Consider the following 16,880-nt stretch of genomic DNA (forward strand, 5'->3'; position numbering starts at 1 on the left):
CCTCAGATATCCACCCAAACATCAAACTCAGCCATTTCATCCTTGCCCAGAACAATTTTACATTCAACAAACTTTGTACAAACCATGGGAACAGCCATGGGTATTAGTATAGCTCCGCAATATGCCAACCTCTTCATGGGCCACCTTGAAGAAGAATTTCTGGACAAATGCACCCCAGAAATCAATGAAATACCTGAGATACATTGATGCTATTTTTATCATCTGAACAGATGACTTACACTCCCTCAGATTTCCACCACAACTTCAACAACCACCACTTCATTGAACTCTCTCTGGGACACTCGCACACTAGCATCAATTTCCTGGACACCACCATCAGCTTCAAACAATGGAACCCTACAGACAACTATATACAAGAACCCCACTGATCACCCCACCTATCTCCCTAGATCCAGTAACCTCCCAACCAACCACCCCAAGAAATCTGTTATCTACAGCCAGGCACTCAGACACCACAGAAGATGCTCCAAGAAGAAAATCCGGGATACACACCTTAACACACTCAAAGCCACCTTCACAAAAGGACGCTCCACCAGAGAAGATCACATCATGGAACAGGCAACCCAAATACCCTGACAGAACCTGCTTCAATACCAAAATAAAATCCACTCCAACTGCACACCCCTAGTTGTCACCTACCATCCCACACTGAAACCCATACAGAGTATCAAACTGCAACCCATACTCAATGGGGACCCCATCCTGAGAAATCTTTCCTGAAACCCCTCCCCCCCACCCCCCACTTCTGCCTTCATACAACTCCCAACCTCTCCAAGCTCATCAAAAGCAAGCTACCCACAGACCAAGATACACCTACTCAAAGCTGTACCAGACCTGCCAGAACAACAGATGCAAAACCTGAAGACATATCAACTCCTCCCACAACACACCTTTCAAGATCTAGGGTCCTACACATTTCTATCACAACATGTGGTCCTTACCCAGTGCACCAAATGCCTATGTGGGTGAAACCAGACCATCACTACAATCTTGAATGAACTCTCACAGGAAAATGATACAAGATAAAAAACACCAGATCACCTGTGGGTGAACACTTTTCACAAAAAGTTCTCTATATCTGACCTCTCAGTCCTCATCCTCAAAGGAAACGTGCACAACACTTTCAAAAAACAAGCCTGGGATTTAAATTCATAACTTTGCTAGACACTAAAATTAATGGTCTTAATAAAGACACTGGATTTATGGCTTATTACAATAATCTATAAGCCATTACCGCTCCTTCCCCCCACCCCTCTGTTTTTGTCTTATTACTACAGAGGTGTTAACAGTCCACTCTACCTTGAATGGTCCCATTGAATATGTGCTAACTACATATACTAAACTATCTGTTCAATCTTGTATTTAGCTGTGACACTCTGAGTATGTTTCCCAGATCTGAAGAACTCTGTATAGCTTGAAAGCTTGTCTCGCTCACCAACAGAAGAAGTTGCTCCAATAAAAGATATTAGCTTACTCACCTTGTCTCTCTAGCATCACCAGAAGTAATTAAGAAGTTCTGCATCTGCCTACCTTTTCCTGTGGTGTTGATGAAAGAAGAATGAAATGTTCCTCTGGTGTAGTAACCTTCAAACCATTCCTAAGTGGAAACAAGAATAAAACCAAATCAAGAAAAGACCTTTCACTAGCTGGTGAAATTTTCAGCCTGGAAAAAATAACCTAGACTTCTTACCAAAGGAGGGATAGGTTATCCTTTTTTTAAAATGAGTGTTACAGTGAGTGTCACTTAGCTTTAACTGCTGGTTTGAAAGAAAACAGGAACACAAGAAGCCTCAGAAATGGCTACTTTTTGCACTCTTCCTCATCACCCCAACTGTTCGTGCACTCATGTTTTGTATTTGTAAATCACAAGAATATAGCAAAATCCTATTTTAACCGAGCACAGGGAAATACAAAAGAAAAATAAAATTTGAACTGGATTAGAAGAATATATGGACCAAGGACACATCCCATACTGTGCCTAGCTTACAAGACTTAGCCCAAATGGTTGCAAATTATTTTATTATTATTAGGAACATCAGACTATTTCAGCAATAAAAATAAGAATGAACCCTAGTTACAGAGGAATACTCACACATTACCAGCTTCTTCTGAAAGAGCCTCCACCCACAGCGTGGAAAGGGGGAAAATATGATGTGTTGAGAACTGTAGCAGGGAGAAGGAAGGGGGAAAACAAAAAATAAAATCGCTGATACACCCATTTGCCCACCCCAAATTCCTTATGATGCATCTTCCCCCGCAGTTTTGTCTCCCCACAGCTGAGAATAGGCATGAGACTTGTGCCCTGAAAGCTAGTTGTTCCTAGAAGTGCCATGCAAACCATGACACCTGTGAAGCCATAATGAAGACCTTGATATATGAATATTTTTTATGTTTGACACACAGGTTATTTCAACTCTCTTTGGAAACAGGCAACACTTCTCACTTTTAGGTGTCCCAACACCATTGTGAGACACAATATAAAAACCTAGATTAAGAATGACAGACTCACTATATGGAAAAAATGGTCACATGCTTTCAATCAGCTGGGGTGAAAAGAGTTTTCAGTTCTGAAAGCTATGGGAGTTGGCTCACCTGAGCATGGACCAGAGCATCATTAAAGAGGATAAACCAGTTCACTGAAAATCTCCCGGAATGCTGTAGGGACAGCCCCCGATTACTGCTTTCACAGATTAACCGACGTTCTGGTCTCCTCAAGGAATCCTACGATTAAAAAAAAAAAAAAAAAAAAAAAATTAAATGTGCTTGATAGTGTCTGAATTTCAGTGCTGTTTGTGTTATGATTATTGTTCACAAGAAGGGCCAAATTGAGATATTGGGTTAAAACTTCCAAAAATTAGAGAGGCTTAAGTAGAACAACAACTACAACAACAAGCAGGGAAATGTGGGGAGAGGAAAGTAGTGACTTCAGAGTCAGGCCTATACAAACATGCAGTGGGATGCTAGTGATAATAGCAACTTAGCAGTCATCATACCGTCATTTTCCCAGGAAAGGTCTTCCAGAAGCTCAGTGTGTATTCTGCTTCCTTCCTTTTCCTATTGAGATGGACAGCAAGAGTCTCATAGCAAGAACTGGAATCTTGTAGTTTTTGGTATTCTGGAGATGTCTAAAGGGTAAAACAAAAATAAGTGGTTCTGTGAGACACACCATTTCAAAGGATGTGTACCAACCACAATGGGTTAGTAGTTATGAGCCCCTGACTGCAGGGGAGGCCACCCTGCTGCTGAGTGGCTCTGTCCTTGGGCCCTCTGACAGCAGAGGTGCAGAGGGCTCCCTGTGCTGCCAGTGACAGATGATTCCTTCAGGTGCGGGGAAGGTTGCGGTCCTGGCCTGACAGAGCAGAGACCCTCAGCCAAGACTGCAAGGAGGACGACGAGCCCCTGACGATGGGGGAGGCTACCCCACTGCTAAATTGGTCCTGCCCAGGGGCACAACCCTTTAGAAATAGGATGGCCTCCCCCATGTCCCGCCCTCCTCCTCGCTGTCACAGGCGCGAGGGAGCAGGACCATGACAGCAGGGACACAGAGGGCTCCCTGCATGGTGGCAAGGCCAGTGACACTCAATCCCTGCAGGCATAAGTGGGGTGGGAGGCCGCACGCCTGCCGACTATTACCAATCAGTATATTTTTTCCATCAATTTCAGCATGTCAGCTGAAATCAATGTGTACTGACAGTGATTAAAATTGAATTCTGCCAAGCCTACTTATAAACCTAAAGAGATAAGGGTTTTAATCAAATTGTTTTAGTATAGCCTTATTACAAATATTCGTTTAGTGATTTTATGGTTTGGGGATACCAATGTGTAATCAAAGAACAAGCAATTCCCCAAAAAAATCTCCTACCAAGTAAGTTTCATACATGACAAGATGGCTTACCACTTCAAAACACGTAGCAAGCTTTAGCAAAACTCTAGCATAGTTATGAAGTCGTCTGACTGGCAAGAAAAACAGGGTATTTAGCACTTCGACCAACTGTATGTTTTCCTCCTTCATTTCAGCTAGATCTTGTAACAACTCCTGGTTTTTACCTAAAAAGTCACTAAAGGTGAAAGAATGACATAACAAAACCTTAGTAATGCTTTGCAGTACTATTACAGAGCTCCCCTTATGGGGTTATATCAAACCAGCAGAGATTTGTTCTAACATAGTTACATAGCTCTATGCTAACTTCAGTACTTGTTTTGGTACAAGTAATGGACTTCTTTGCTGACTTCAGTTAATTTAGTGACTGCACATATGAGCGGATTTGCTGAAGGAAGAGTTGCTCTCCAAAGAGGAAACTAGACAGATACTTGCCTTTTTCCATTAGGTCTCCAACTAGCCAGGTGAAAATATATACGAAGAATGAGTTTCCATGCCACCTGTTAAACTAATGCGGCTCTAACACTGAGAAAAGTGATTTGCATAACAAAGTGCAATGAAAAGTCCCTATCTATGCTCCAATGTAACTCCCTAAACACATTTGTGTATTCTATTCCCCGCCACTGTTGTTCAATGAAGTTGAACAGCCCTTTCCCCGAGCTAGAAAAATCATATCCTCCCTCAAAGATACACTGGGAACCTAGTCAATCCTCAGTTGGATTTCCTAAATGGAGGATTAATGTAGTTCAGGTAAGAGGATGGAAATAGTTATAAGAATACTACATTTGGGAGCAAGAACAGGATTTCTTCACACACAAAAATCAACCCCACTTCTCCTTTCATTCAACACAGCTCTGTGTGTGTGCGCGCGATGACAGACACATACAGACAGTTATTCAGAGAGAAGCTATTTGAACAGGGAATTCTGTGAAGCTCAAGCAAGTTGAAAAGGCAAGTAACAGAACAAAGAACCAGCTTGGAGACTTGCACAGCAGGACACCTAAGAAGAATTCTACATGATTAGCAAGGTGCTGCCTCACAAATATCAAATGAATATACCTTGCCTAATTCTGCCCATGAGATTTATGAGCCTTCTTGTTCAACAAGCATAAGGGAAAAAGAGAGCCTTCTTTGGAGATAAGGCTGCTTTTCTTCTGTCACAAGACTAACAATCTGGATAGTTTGCATTTTTAAAGTGCTTTAAGATCCTCACAGGGAAAGCTCTGTAGCAGTATCAAGTAATAGAGTCCTCATGTGCACTGGTCTTGCCCACTAAGAGGAAACACCCAAGAGTCTGCCAACAAATTAGGACTCCTGGTGAAACTTATACTTTGTCTTTTTTTGTTTTTTACATATATAAGGTTTGACCACTAAAATGTTTATATTGGGAAATATCTATAGGAGATCAGCTGACATTAACCACTGACAAAAGCTCTCACAGAACGAATAATTCATTCTAAAGACAATCATCATCTGCAAAGAAACCTTGTTTTTTGTTACAAGGAACAGACCAAATTTCTAAAACATATTTCCTCCCTGAAGTTTCAGAACCTGAAAAAGTGTTAACTATCTAATGAGACTTTGGTGTCAGTATTAGAAGCTGTCACTACTGACAGTGACACTAGATATAAAGAATTCAGTATGCTGAGTAACTCCACCATCTGAAATCTATTTAAAATAACGTTCGTCAATTTTGTTTACTCTCTTTCTCCACCTTCAAGAGAAAGCAGACCTAACTAAATACCTTCACTACTATTTATAAAAGGAGTAATACATCATAGCTGAGGTGAGGTATAGTGAAATTTCTCTTCACCTAATGGGAAAGAAATTATGGTACCCGAAAGTCCTGAGAAATCATGTGAGAGGGAAGCCAGAAAAAAAAAAAATCCATCTGCATGTCCATTAACATGCATATATGTTAACACAACAAAGTAAGTCTTCTGATTAAGAAAATGAAGACTAGAAAGGATTTACTTACATTGCTGGCTTTGCAAGAAGCATGAATCCTCCCATCACCAGAAAGTTTGTTACAGATGTGCAATACCTAGAACAGATAAGAAAAAAAAACCACCTTCTGAAATCTCTGGGGAGAAGGGCAGTGAATTCCTGTATCGCTCGGCATTTTTACCAAATAGGAGATTTTTAGTGCCTACTTTATTACAAGACTGCTCGTAAGATGCTTTTAGGTCAGGTTCTATTCCAAATGCTAAGGTTTCTATAGCAAAGTATTTCCCAATGTCTGTGTATCCACAAAATGGCTGGTCCTATACAATGGGCTAGTTTAATTGCTTATTATATTAAAAAGGATAGGATATCTTTCCTGCCATTTCAACCACTCCCTTGACCAGAAGTTTGAATAAACATTCCTCCAGAGTGCTTAGGGACAGGCCTTCTACAACCCGGGCAAAAGGATTCTCTTGGCCATAGTATTTAATACAACGAACTGGCAGCAAACCAAACCAAAAGCAGCATGTGTATGGGATATTTTCTGCAGTGTCAGTTTGAACTTTTCTTTATAGGAAAACTGGTTTTGCACTTCATCTTTTGTCCATGCCACAAGGGGCTTTTGTTGAGTAGTACTGATCTTCAGCAGAGAGATAAAGTATGATTTCCATTTTTGCCCTGACAAGAACTTTTGTTTGTTTGCTCAATGAATCTTTTGGCATTACTTGGGCATGCCCGCTTAGCCTCAGTGATACCATGAAGTGGTGAATGTAAAGGAATACAAAAGTTCACATTTTTGATCCTTAAGGGAAAACAACTTTAGTTTTTTACTGGTTTCCTCCCCCCTTCTTTAATCCTCTTCTCTCTTACTGTCTCTCAGGCTGGATGTTAAGCATATTGATGAGTAGAGCCCTGCAAATCTGTGGATATCTGCAGATGCTGATTTCCACAGACCATTTTTGCAAATTAGATGTGGATACAAATTTTGTACCGGTGCAGGGCTCTATTACTATTTTATTATTCATATGATCTTGAAATATTCAGGAACAACAACTTGTCATAAAACCTTGTCCTCCGAACCTTCAGGTTCAGATTCGGAACATGCTCTTTCTTCAAAAAGGCAACAGGGGAGCTGCTGTAGGAAGAAAACATTTAGTCTGGATCTTTATTACTGTTGGATGAAGATCTTGAACTATGAGCCCTCTTATTCTCTCAGACCAGTGCCTTGCTAGACTCTGTCTTCCAGAGAGGGAAAAAAAGATGAACTAAAAACCAAAAAAATGATTAAAAAAAAAAAAAAAAAAAATTCTTGGGCTTCTTTCTTTGTTTATGTTTACAGACGTACAGTCAAGGAGCAGGGGGCCACCCTGACAGCCCCCCTCTTCCTGCCCTCCCCCCTGCACAGCAAGCAGGAGTCTCGGGGAGCAGCTCCAAGGCAGAGGGCAGGAGCAGCACATGGCAGTGAGGGGGAGGGACAGCTGAACTGCCGGCAATTGATAGCCTGCTGGACAGCTGCTGCACAGGAAACTTAGGGGAGCGGGGAGCTGATAGGGGGGCTGCCGGTCCACCCTGGTTCCAGCTAGCTGCAACAGGCTGCTCTTCCTGCAAGCAGTGGACAAAGCAGGCGGCTGCCAAACGACATTAGAAGGGAGCATTGCACAACTTTAAACGAGCATGTTCCCTAATTGATCAGCAACATAACAAAACGTTAACTGGGATGACTTTAAGTGAGGAGTTACTGTACTAAATTCAACTGAACCACTCACTTTAAATTTTTATGTGGTGTTGGAAGCCTATGATCTATTTCTGATCTGGATTCACATTCCCCTACATAAAAATTACAAATCACTGGCAGTTAAAACTTCAGGCTGAAGCGGTCCTCACTTTTTGTCACTTTTAAAATGCACAAGTTAAGGGTGCAACAGCAGACTGCAGTGCCATAAAATCCCAGAAATCCTACATGGGCAGCCATCTGCACAAGTGCAGAGACCCACGGACTTCAAATGGGGCTCTGAGGATAGACCTTTGTATAGTCATTTGCCAGATGGGGACCTTTAATAATGAAATATAGTTCTTATTTCACATCTCTTGATTTAAAGAGTTCAACTAATGGAACATTCAATAAAAATACAGAAGATTGCATACTTAGTGCTATCTTTAATTGTTATATGGTGGACACCATGGCGATTAGTGCTGGGAGAGAGAGAGAGAGAGAGAGAGAGACTGAGAGAGACTAGGATATTTTAAAATAATTATTCTAGAAACTAGAATGGCTCCAGCTTTTGGATACAAGTTTGTAGCTAGTTATCAAATGTGTGTACATAGTTAAGTATTGCTCTTGTACCGGGAAACTTAAAAAATATTTGAGTAATTGCCTCTGAGACTGAATTATCTCCAAAAAAAAGAGCATTCAGATTAAACTGTTAAGACCCTTTATAGTACAAGTATATGTATTATATTGACGCCAGAGATAAATTGTTCTGTAATAAACTTTTTCACAATATTACTTCCTACAGATGTATGTGCAGCAGCCAATCAAACGTGAATAAGTGAACCACTGCATTTTTCTTTTTAAGCATCAAAAAGGTCTAGGCCACTGTATAGACAAAGGACTTGAAATCTGTAGTTTAACACATGGAGGGCTCTTTTTTTAAATCTTATTGCAAATTATTTGAGTTAGGGTTTATCTATGTTTAAAATGCTACAGTGGCACAACTGCAGCACTACAGCTGTTCTCCCATTGCTGTAGCTAATCTAGCTCCCCAAGAGGTGGTAGCTAGGTCAATAGAATTCTTCCACTGACTTAGCACAGAATACATCAGGGGTTAGGTTGGCATAGCTACATTTCTGAAGGGTGTGGATTTTTCACATCCTTGAGACACGTAGCAATGCCAATGTAAGTTTTCAGTGTAAACCAGCCCTTATATTGCAAGATATTAATTTGCAGAACATTAGCACGCTGCTTGGCAACTGAGGTTTCCTTATGATCTATTCTTCTCTGATTATAGAGATATTCTGCTCTACAGAATAAACCTGCAGACACTCAGTATGAGACAGATTTTAATACTTGCTCTGTATAACTGTCCAAAAAGAGACTAGAATGCTTCAGGATGGCCAAGCTCTTTGCCTCCTTTATCCCATGAAGAAAACTACTCAGAGAGGCTCCATGTTGACCAATCAGATAACACAGCTTGCTGAACCTGCTTGCCATATCCTGCAACTGCTGGACTGTAGTTGCAGTACCCAAGTTATCTGTAAGAAATAAGAAAGCAATATAATGTACATTTCCAAAAGAACAGTAACAGGTATATTAATAAATAGGAATTAATCCAAGCACTTAATCTGCAATTAGAATTTTTTATTTCAAAGAAGGTTATCACCTAGTGAATGTCTTCAGACTAACTGGAGTCCATAATCCATGCAATGCCTACCCCAACCCCCCCGCCCCCACACACAAAATTTCATCATGGGAAGTGAAGATACAATGACTGATTCAAGGAATTATCTTACCTAAACCTAGAAGGGGTCTGAGGACCTGAGATTTGATCTCACTCAGTTTGCAATAGAACCTTCTCTCTGTGGAAGCCAACTCGTGCAAGCTTGCAATATATCCCATAATGTTTCTGTCCACCAAGGCCAAACAGTCGTCCCCACCTGCTGTCACGCTGCTTATGTACCCTAACTGAAAGAAAAAAATAGAAACTGCTTTAACATAGTATCCTAATACAAAATGAAAAGTAATCTAAGGTGATGAGCACAGTATAAAAACCTAGACTGGCAGATTAGGATTTTTGCTGGTACTAAATAATTTGATGTCTAATACTAGGAAAGTTACTCATTAGTTGACAGTGGGTGTCAGCTATCTGTTCCCCTTCTTCCCCACCCATCTATGCTAGCAACCAACCCATTTTCAATGCTTTCTGATTGGAGAATGATGGAAAGGAGGAAGTGAGGAACCCATATTTAACATCCACTGTCAACCACTGGTAATTTTGCAAGTGTCAACAGGGCCTAGGAGACAAGAGATGACCCTTAACTCATGCAGCTGTCACTCATGCAAGAGATACTGACCATGAATTCAGCTACTTTCAAAACTGCAAAATGTTTCTTTGATTTAGGTTTCCCTCAGTTTCTTCATGCATACACACCACATTTCATCCTCAAACAAACAATTTTTCCTTAGTAGAACAGATTTTTTCTCTTTTTCAATGTTTGGGAGGCACGCTGTTCCATTTTTCCAGAGCTATATCAATCAGCTCCCTTTCTGATGTGGAAGACACGAGTTAACTGATAGAGTAGGAGTAGTAATGCAGCCTTGATGATACAATTTAGTGTAGACACCATAATCAGCACTCTAATACTACTCCTACTCAATCAGTTAACTAATGATTCTATAAAGCAGGATGCCTCACTATAAGGTCACCTTGAGCTCTTATGACTTACTGTGGAGCTCCACCAATACTAACTCAGTTTCAGCTACATATAGTGACAATGTTTCAGATCTCTACTTTTAATTCCCATTTAGTTAAATCTCGAAGAGCTTCTTAGAAGAAACACTGAGCCATCTCAAGAAAGCACCAGTACTATCTAAGCCAAACAGAAGGAACAAGTAGTACTCACCTTACTACAGGCTAGCAACAGAGTTGGACTCTTAGTGCAGTTGTTTCCAGGTGAATTATTTTCCTTAGTCTCCTCTCGACCACTGTAATATAATCCAGGCTGGAAATCTTCTCCATCCACTAAGAAGAGGGAATAATCTGGTCCTGCTGCTGTGCTCCAGACTCCACTATCATCACACACCTGTAGTTTGGGAGAAAAAGAGAAGAAAAAAAAAATAGTATCCACCACTTATCAGAGAAGGGAGCCTCAACCTCACACATGATTTGTTTCTACACAAAAGTAAGAAGTCTGAGTACCAATAAGAATCCTGCAAGGACTGACATTCTTTAGCCAGACATTGGTCTCCTTAACCAGTAAAATTCCTGTGTCTTGTTGAAAATCTGGCATGTCTCAATCCTTGTACCCCATGCCTGATGCTTTGTAAAATTCATCTGCTTTGTAATTTAAAAGCAAACAGACAAATATGGAGATGGTTCAGATGCTGCTCTCTATATAAATTCCAACAGCATAAGAGACAGCCATTTAAGTTCCTATCTACTAGTTTGTAGGGGAGCTGCACAACTTTCCTAGTTGTGTGGCTGATATTTGCCTGGCTGAATGAAACAACTAAGGGCACAGACAAGTGGTTTAGTTCAGGGGTTCTCAACCTTTTTCTTTCTGAGGCCCCACAATAGGCTATAAAAACTCCACAGCCCACCTGTGCCATAACAACTGGTTTTCTGAATATAAAAGTCAGCACTGGTGTTAGGGGGAAGCAAGCTGGGCAATTGCCTGGGGGCCCCCGCACAAAGCTACATTTCTCAGGTTTTGGCTTCAGCCCCAGGTGGCGGGGCTCAGGGCCCTGGGCTTCAGCACTATGCAGTGGGGCTTTAGCTTTCTACCCTGGGCCCCAGCGAATCTAATGCTGGCCCTGTTTGGCGGCCCCACTGAAACCTCTTGAGGCCCCCCGGGGGACCCAGACACCTGGTTGAGAACCACTGGTTTAGTTGTACCTAAACTCATCATTTGGATACCTATAGCTGATCAAAGAATTTGCTTCTAAAGCCGATCACAACAAACTGATTCTTGTGTAAGGCAGGACTAACATCTCCAGAAATATATATACAAATAATGGTAATTAGTGATTAGGATAAAATGAATGAACAGCTTTAACTAAGGTTATAGTCTGAGAATTACCAGAACTTCGAGGGAGAAAGATGAATAACTGGGGAGAGACAAGTTATGCTATCAACATCAGATCTGAAAATTATCTTTCAAGGAATAGTATCATCTTAGATTTGGGCAAAGAGGTAGATAGATTTTTTAAAAGACACTTTACAAAATCTAAGACCAGACATGTTGGAAATTTTTGTTCCTAAACAAATAAGAGTTTAAAGCCAGAACATTGGTGCATTAAGAATGTGAAAGAGGAAACTTAACAGAAAGGAAACTTATTTGAAAGAAATGCAAGATGACTTCCCCTGTTTGTAACGCCCATGTCACAATTCTTTTTTAAAATAATTCAGTAGAGACTAACTTCATGTAAAAGAAGTGATGTTTTTTATATTAACAGTGCCTCTTTAAATAATGCTGCTGCCAGTTATCATGGGATCATCTGAGGATCAGGGTAACAATGGAAACCACAAGATTTTGCAACTTTAGAACAACGCCAAAAGCTTTTTGTGGGGTATTTTAACGAAAGGTCAGACAGTTTTTCAAAGTTCCTTAAGACTCTCTGCTCTGGGAGAAGCCTGTATTATAAAACAGATATGGAATCCAGAAATAAGAAGACAGTACCTTTGCAAGACGAGGGACAGTAGTTGGAGAATTTAAGTGACCAAGCTGGCCAAAGGTATTACTACCCCATGAATATACCTGTGTAAAAACACATGAGGAAAAAAGTTTGCATGCACAGAGTACACAGTAATAAATCCAGTGTGACAAACAGCATATATAAACACTACACTTATGCACACATGTATATCATCACTATGGATAAAAATTTTAAACAAAAAAAAAAAAAATCTATATTTGAAAGGGCAGCTGAAGAGAAATTTGGGGAGATGCAAGTTCTCCAAAGGAAGTGCTTCCTTATCTCCATTCTCTTCCTACTTACATTTCCTCATCTGTGTGTATGTGTGTAGGGGGAGGAGAGGGGTAACCACACTCAAACTATCACATTCTTGTAAGTATAGCAGCAAGGACACATGCTCATACAAAATGCACAAAGTTAATGCAAAAACAATCAACAATTCATCATGCACACCACTCAAGACTCTCATTCCACATAAGAACACAGAGCCTGGAAGCACATAAAATAAAGACCAATCCAGAAAACAGTGAACAAGTCAACTATGCTGTGGATGCATGATAAAAGGGTCCGTTATCTTCATACCTGTGATTTGGCAGTGAGGGCCAAGGAATGGTGGCCACCAGCCGACAGTTGTATCACTTCTTTACTGTCCAGACTTTTTACACATAATGGTTGAAGCCTGTAACACCCCGCACACAAAAAAACAAAACGGAATCAGGGGTACTCTCAGCATGAAACACAAGAGGCAGGGGACACAGAATATAAAACATTTTGTATATTTTTGAAACAGAACAAACATGCACCACAGCACCAGAGAGCACAAAGCTCTTTGGTGATAAACTAGCTTAGTCATCAGGAAAAGGGTACTGAGCCGCTCCTTTGACTCTCTAGGTATAATTTCACAATTGACTTCACCACTGGAACCAGGATTTTGCCCTTCAAGTCCACTAATTATCCTGCATAAAATCACATTAGCGGTAATAGTTAAAACCAAGATTTTCAAAAACAAGAGCTTACCTTTGGGGTCTTAAGACTATATTCAGGCAGTTGACAGACTTTCAAGAGTTCTGAGCACCCAAAAACTCCCATTGTCCCATGGGATAAGATTAGCTTTTTGCCACTGAAATCTTACCTTGGCAGGACATCACCGTGTCCTAACTGTCCTTCCTTCCCTTTTCCCCAGCTCCACACCTCAGTTCTTAAAGATGGGAGAAGTGCATCAGCCTCTCCACTATAGGTTGGGGTCAGAGCCACTGTCCTCATTTTTGCCCGTCCTACTTTTCTTAGGAGTCTTGGAGAAACTAGAAGCAGACCAGGAGAAACTAGAATCAGCTTTTCTTCTTTTTTTTTTTTTTTCCTTAAAAAAAGCCCCACACAGAAACGGAGATAAACTAATGTTGTCTATCCCTATTTTAAATTAAACACAGCTTTTACACAGAGCTAGTGTATTATATGATATGGGTACCATATACTGAGTCACTGGACTTCACAGATAATAGCTTCCTCTTAGGTATTTTACTTAAGATTTAGTAATGCTGGAGAGCAAAAAGGTACATAGCTGAAGGCAGCTGTAACAGCATATATGCTAATACAGATCTAGGTCTTAAACAGAGTTTACCCATTATTTCCTTTCAATAGCTGTAAACACAAAGTATGTAATTACACTGAAGTGAATATGACCTGTGACATTCACTGCCAATAAGGTATTTTTCCTGAAGGAAAAACTACCCTGTAGAGATCATACATCTTCTGATAATTTCTCTCAGCTTGGAAAGAGTATCACTGAACTCAGCCTTACTACTGTGTGTTACACAAAGTACTGCATATTCAGAACAATTAACATTAAAAACAAGAAAGAAGGAGAAGGCTGAGAAGTTTGGTAATGGGACAGGGAATTTTTCTAAACCATTGGCTCCAAACCAATCAAGAGCAGTAGTGACAGAGGGTCAGACCAACTGACATCTGTTATGCAGCCTACATGAAGTGAGTTGGTGGATACTAGTCCCTTATGTAATGAACATCCATCCATATCACCAAAAGCAGCACCACAATGGGTTTGGGATAATCCTTATTTTAAGGTTAAAGAACAGTCCTTTGTCTTGCTCAAGTAGCATGCATTTCCCACTAGTCTTCTCCCCTCTCTCTCCACATTCAACAAGGTCTGAAGGACTGTTCCTTACACACACCTCAGCAGGGGGTTTGAATCTGTGTTCGTACTGTAGGTAATATTGTCAAATAAGGCACACATCTAGTAATTACCACACTAGATTAACTCTCCCGGGGCTCTTGGTTCCTCCTAGTCACTATCTTACCTTGGGACAACAAGCCAGGAAGGGAAAGTCTTCGACTGACTCCTTCAGATTCCTCTTCTCGAATATCAACTAGGCTAGAACTCTTCTTTCCTTGCATTGATTCCAGTTTGACTTGCTCTTCCCGAGTGTCCTTCAGCCCCTCAGGACCTGGGGAAGGACTACCAGACTGAGATCCTAGTTCACCTGGAGTTGTGCCATAGAAGTTCATTACTTTCTTCAGAGACAATGCCCCAGCTTCATATGTAGCTGCAACTCTCACACCAACTGCTGATGCACAAGAGACCACCAAGCTGTTCAAGGCAGATGTACTTACACCTGGAGGGCCGGGGAGACAAGCAGTGAGTTCTTCTTCTTGAGAAGGCTAAAAACAGAAAAAGAAATCCATGAAACCTATCAAATTCCCAACCCAGGGCAATAGTGTGACCTTAAATAAATCTAGTACTCTTACAACCTCTGTTGCATTTATCAGAGACTGTCAAGATACTTTTTAGTAGTTTGTTTAAGTCTACAATTCATAATAATCCTTTATAGTTGGAAGCTGGAAACCATTACCTGTTTCTGTATAAAACAGGTTCTCTGTTGCATATTAGTTTGGCAGTGAAGGGTTGTTAATTAGTGCTGGAACAGTGGTTTTTTTTGTTTGGTTTTTTTAACGAGAAGAATGCATGTTTTGAAAAAAAACAACTTGGGTCTTTGCAAACAAATATAAAAAGAGGGGTTAAATTTTGGGCTTATAACTGACTATGTGCCTTTAAATTCAAGTCTCTGCTGTTGATTACAGTATATCAGCAAACACGCTACCTTTATGAGCAGTTGGGAAAGCTTATCAAAGGAAAACAAATGATTAACTTTGCTCATACTGACAGACATCTAGTTAAAAATTGTTAATAAAGCTTTATACAGACAGCAGTATCATAAGCAGGAATGTACCAGAGGCTTCTTCAGGCAGACCTCAGAAATTATGGCTCTGGTACAGATCAGAGGACAGTCACCTAAAGTTTACTGTTATAGTCAGCCAATTAGAACCAGTCACTATATTCACTATATAAAAAGCAGCATACTAAAGCCCTATCAAAAACACAGCTTTCAAGCTACTGACAGATATCCAATACAAAAGGCAGTAAACCCCATTTCACTTCTTCATATAGGTCCCTTAATACACAGCTTCCTATAGCCTCCCTGTAAAAAGGGATCCTTTTGACATCTTCCTTGTGAATAAGGAAGACTAAGGGATACTGGAATAATTCTTATTTATGAAATATAAGTATGACAGATATGACAATTTCCTGCAATATTGTGGACAAACCTTATTGAATTAAGTTTAAGATTTTAGGAGTGTACTGTACTAAAAACATAAATGTTTATGTATTATTGTGGGATTGTATACAATGTCTGGAGGGGGAAAAAAGATAGATATGACTAATGTAAACCCTGAGAAGTGTTATGAGCTTCAAAGGACTCTTTTAAACAAATGTACCAGAGAAGAATGAACTTTTAGTTGAGTGGGTTTCCTAGGAAATACCCAGGAGGGAAGGAATGCAAATTCTAACCTTCAGACCCAAACTTTTAAAGTTACACCTTGAGGAGAACCCCACTGTCTGCTGATTACCTGTTCCAAGGGTCCCAAGAGCAAAGGCCCAACCTGTCTAAAGGAGTGACTCTCAGATTCATGGGGGTTCTTATTCTGAGTAAAAGATGTTATGAATATGTAACCACAGAAAAACTCCGTGGGATTTTAAGGACTTACTATCTGCTAGAGCCCTGGTTGCAGTGGAGTGATCTCTGGTAAGCTTACTAGCATGCAGATACGTTCTTTTATTTCTTTTAATATGTTCTCTCTGTAATACTTTCACCTTCAGGATAAATATACTTGCTTAGGAAAAGCTCTGTGGCAACTTCTAACAGTGGGTAATTATGCTGTTGATAGCTTCTGAGGAGAAAGCAAAGCAGGCCTGCTTAGGCAGTTTGACTTGCTAGGGAACTCACAGTATAGACAGGGAACGGTGCAGCCTGCAAAAACCCCCGTAAGGAGGGAGAGAGAAATGCAAACCTGTGCCCAAGAGAGGAGAAAACTAAGGAGCTGGGAGCCTAGAGTGAATGACTATGGTGGACCATAGAGGGGGAATACAGGTGCAGTTGCCCTGAACTGTGACAGTAAGGATATATTAGCAGGCTACAAACACTGCCAAGCAACCCAGAAAGACACAGTCCATTTGTGTACGGAAGCTACATCAAGAGGGAAAACCTCTAACTGCCACTGTAAGTAACACATTACACAATCACCTTCCGTGCTTATCTTTCCTCTTCAAAC

At 40.5% G+C, this 16,880-nt stretch overlaps 1 protein-coding gene across 4 annotated transcripts in view; it reads right to left on the reverse strand.

The window, feature by feature from the left end:
- Positions 1 to 16,880, reverse strand: part of ALS2 (alsin Rho guanine nucleotide exchange factor ALS2) — a 59,575-nt gene that overhangs the window by 29,663 nt on the left and 13,032 nt on the right. For all 4 annotated transcript variants that reach the window (XM_026647678.2, XM_026647679.2, XM_026647681.2 and 1 more), the window contains exons 5-17: positions 14,570 to 14,930; positions 13,390 to 13,558; positions 12,840 to 12,936; positions 12,242 to 12,319; positions 10,466 to 10,645; positions 9,356 to 9,527; positions 8,917 to 9,097; positions 5,880 to 5,945; positions 3,917 to 4,079; positions 3,015 to 3,146; positions 2,614 to 2,742; positions 2,114 to 2,184; positions 1,552 to 1,618 (exon numbers count right to left, since the gene is read on the reverse strand). In XM_026647678.2, coding sequence (XP_026503463.1) covers positions 1,552 to 1,618; positions 2,114 to 2,184; positions 2,614 to 2,742; positions 3,015 to 3,146; positions 3,917 to 4,079; positions 5,880 to 5,945; positions 8,917 to 9,097; positions 9,356 to 9,527; positions 10,466 to 10,645; positions 12,242 to 12,319; positions 12,840 to 12,936; positions 13,390 to 13,558; positions 14,570 to 14,930 — 1,866 coding nt within the window. The remainder of the gene's footprint in view (positions 1 to 1,551; positions 1,619 to 2,113; positions 2,185 to 2,613; positions 2,743 to 3,014; positions 3,147 to 3,916; positions 4,080 to 5,879; positions 5,946 to 8,916; positions 9,098 to 9,355; positions 9,528 to 10,465; positions 10,646 to 12,241; positions 12,320 to 12,839; positions 12,937 to 13,389; positions 13,559 to 14,569; positions 14,931 to 16,880) is intronic.

This window comes from Terrapene carolina, unplaced genomic scaffold, assembly GCF_002925995.2.
Source record: "Terrapene carolina triunguis isolate 2854851 unplaced genomic scaffold, T_m_triunguis-2.0 Scaffold62, whole genome shotgun sequence".
Classification (NCBI taxonomy): Eukaryota; Metazoa; Chordata; order Testudines; family Emydidae; genus Terrapene; species Terrapene triunguis.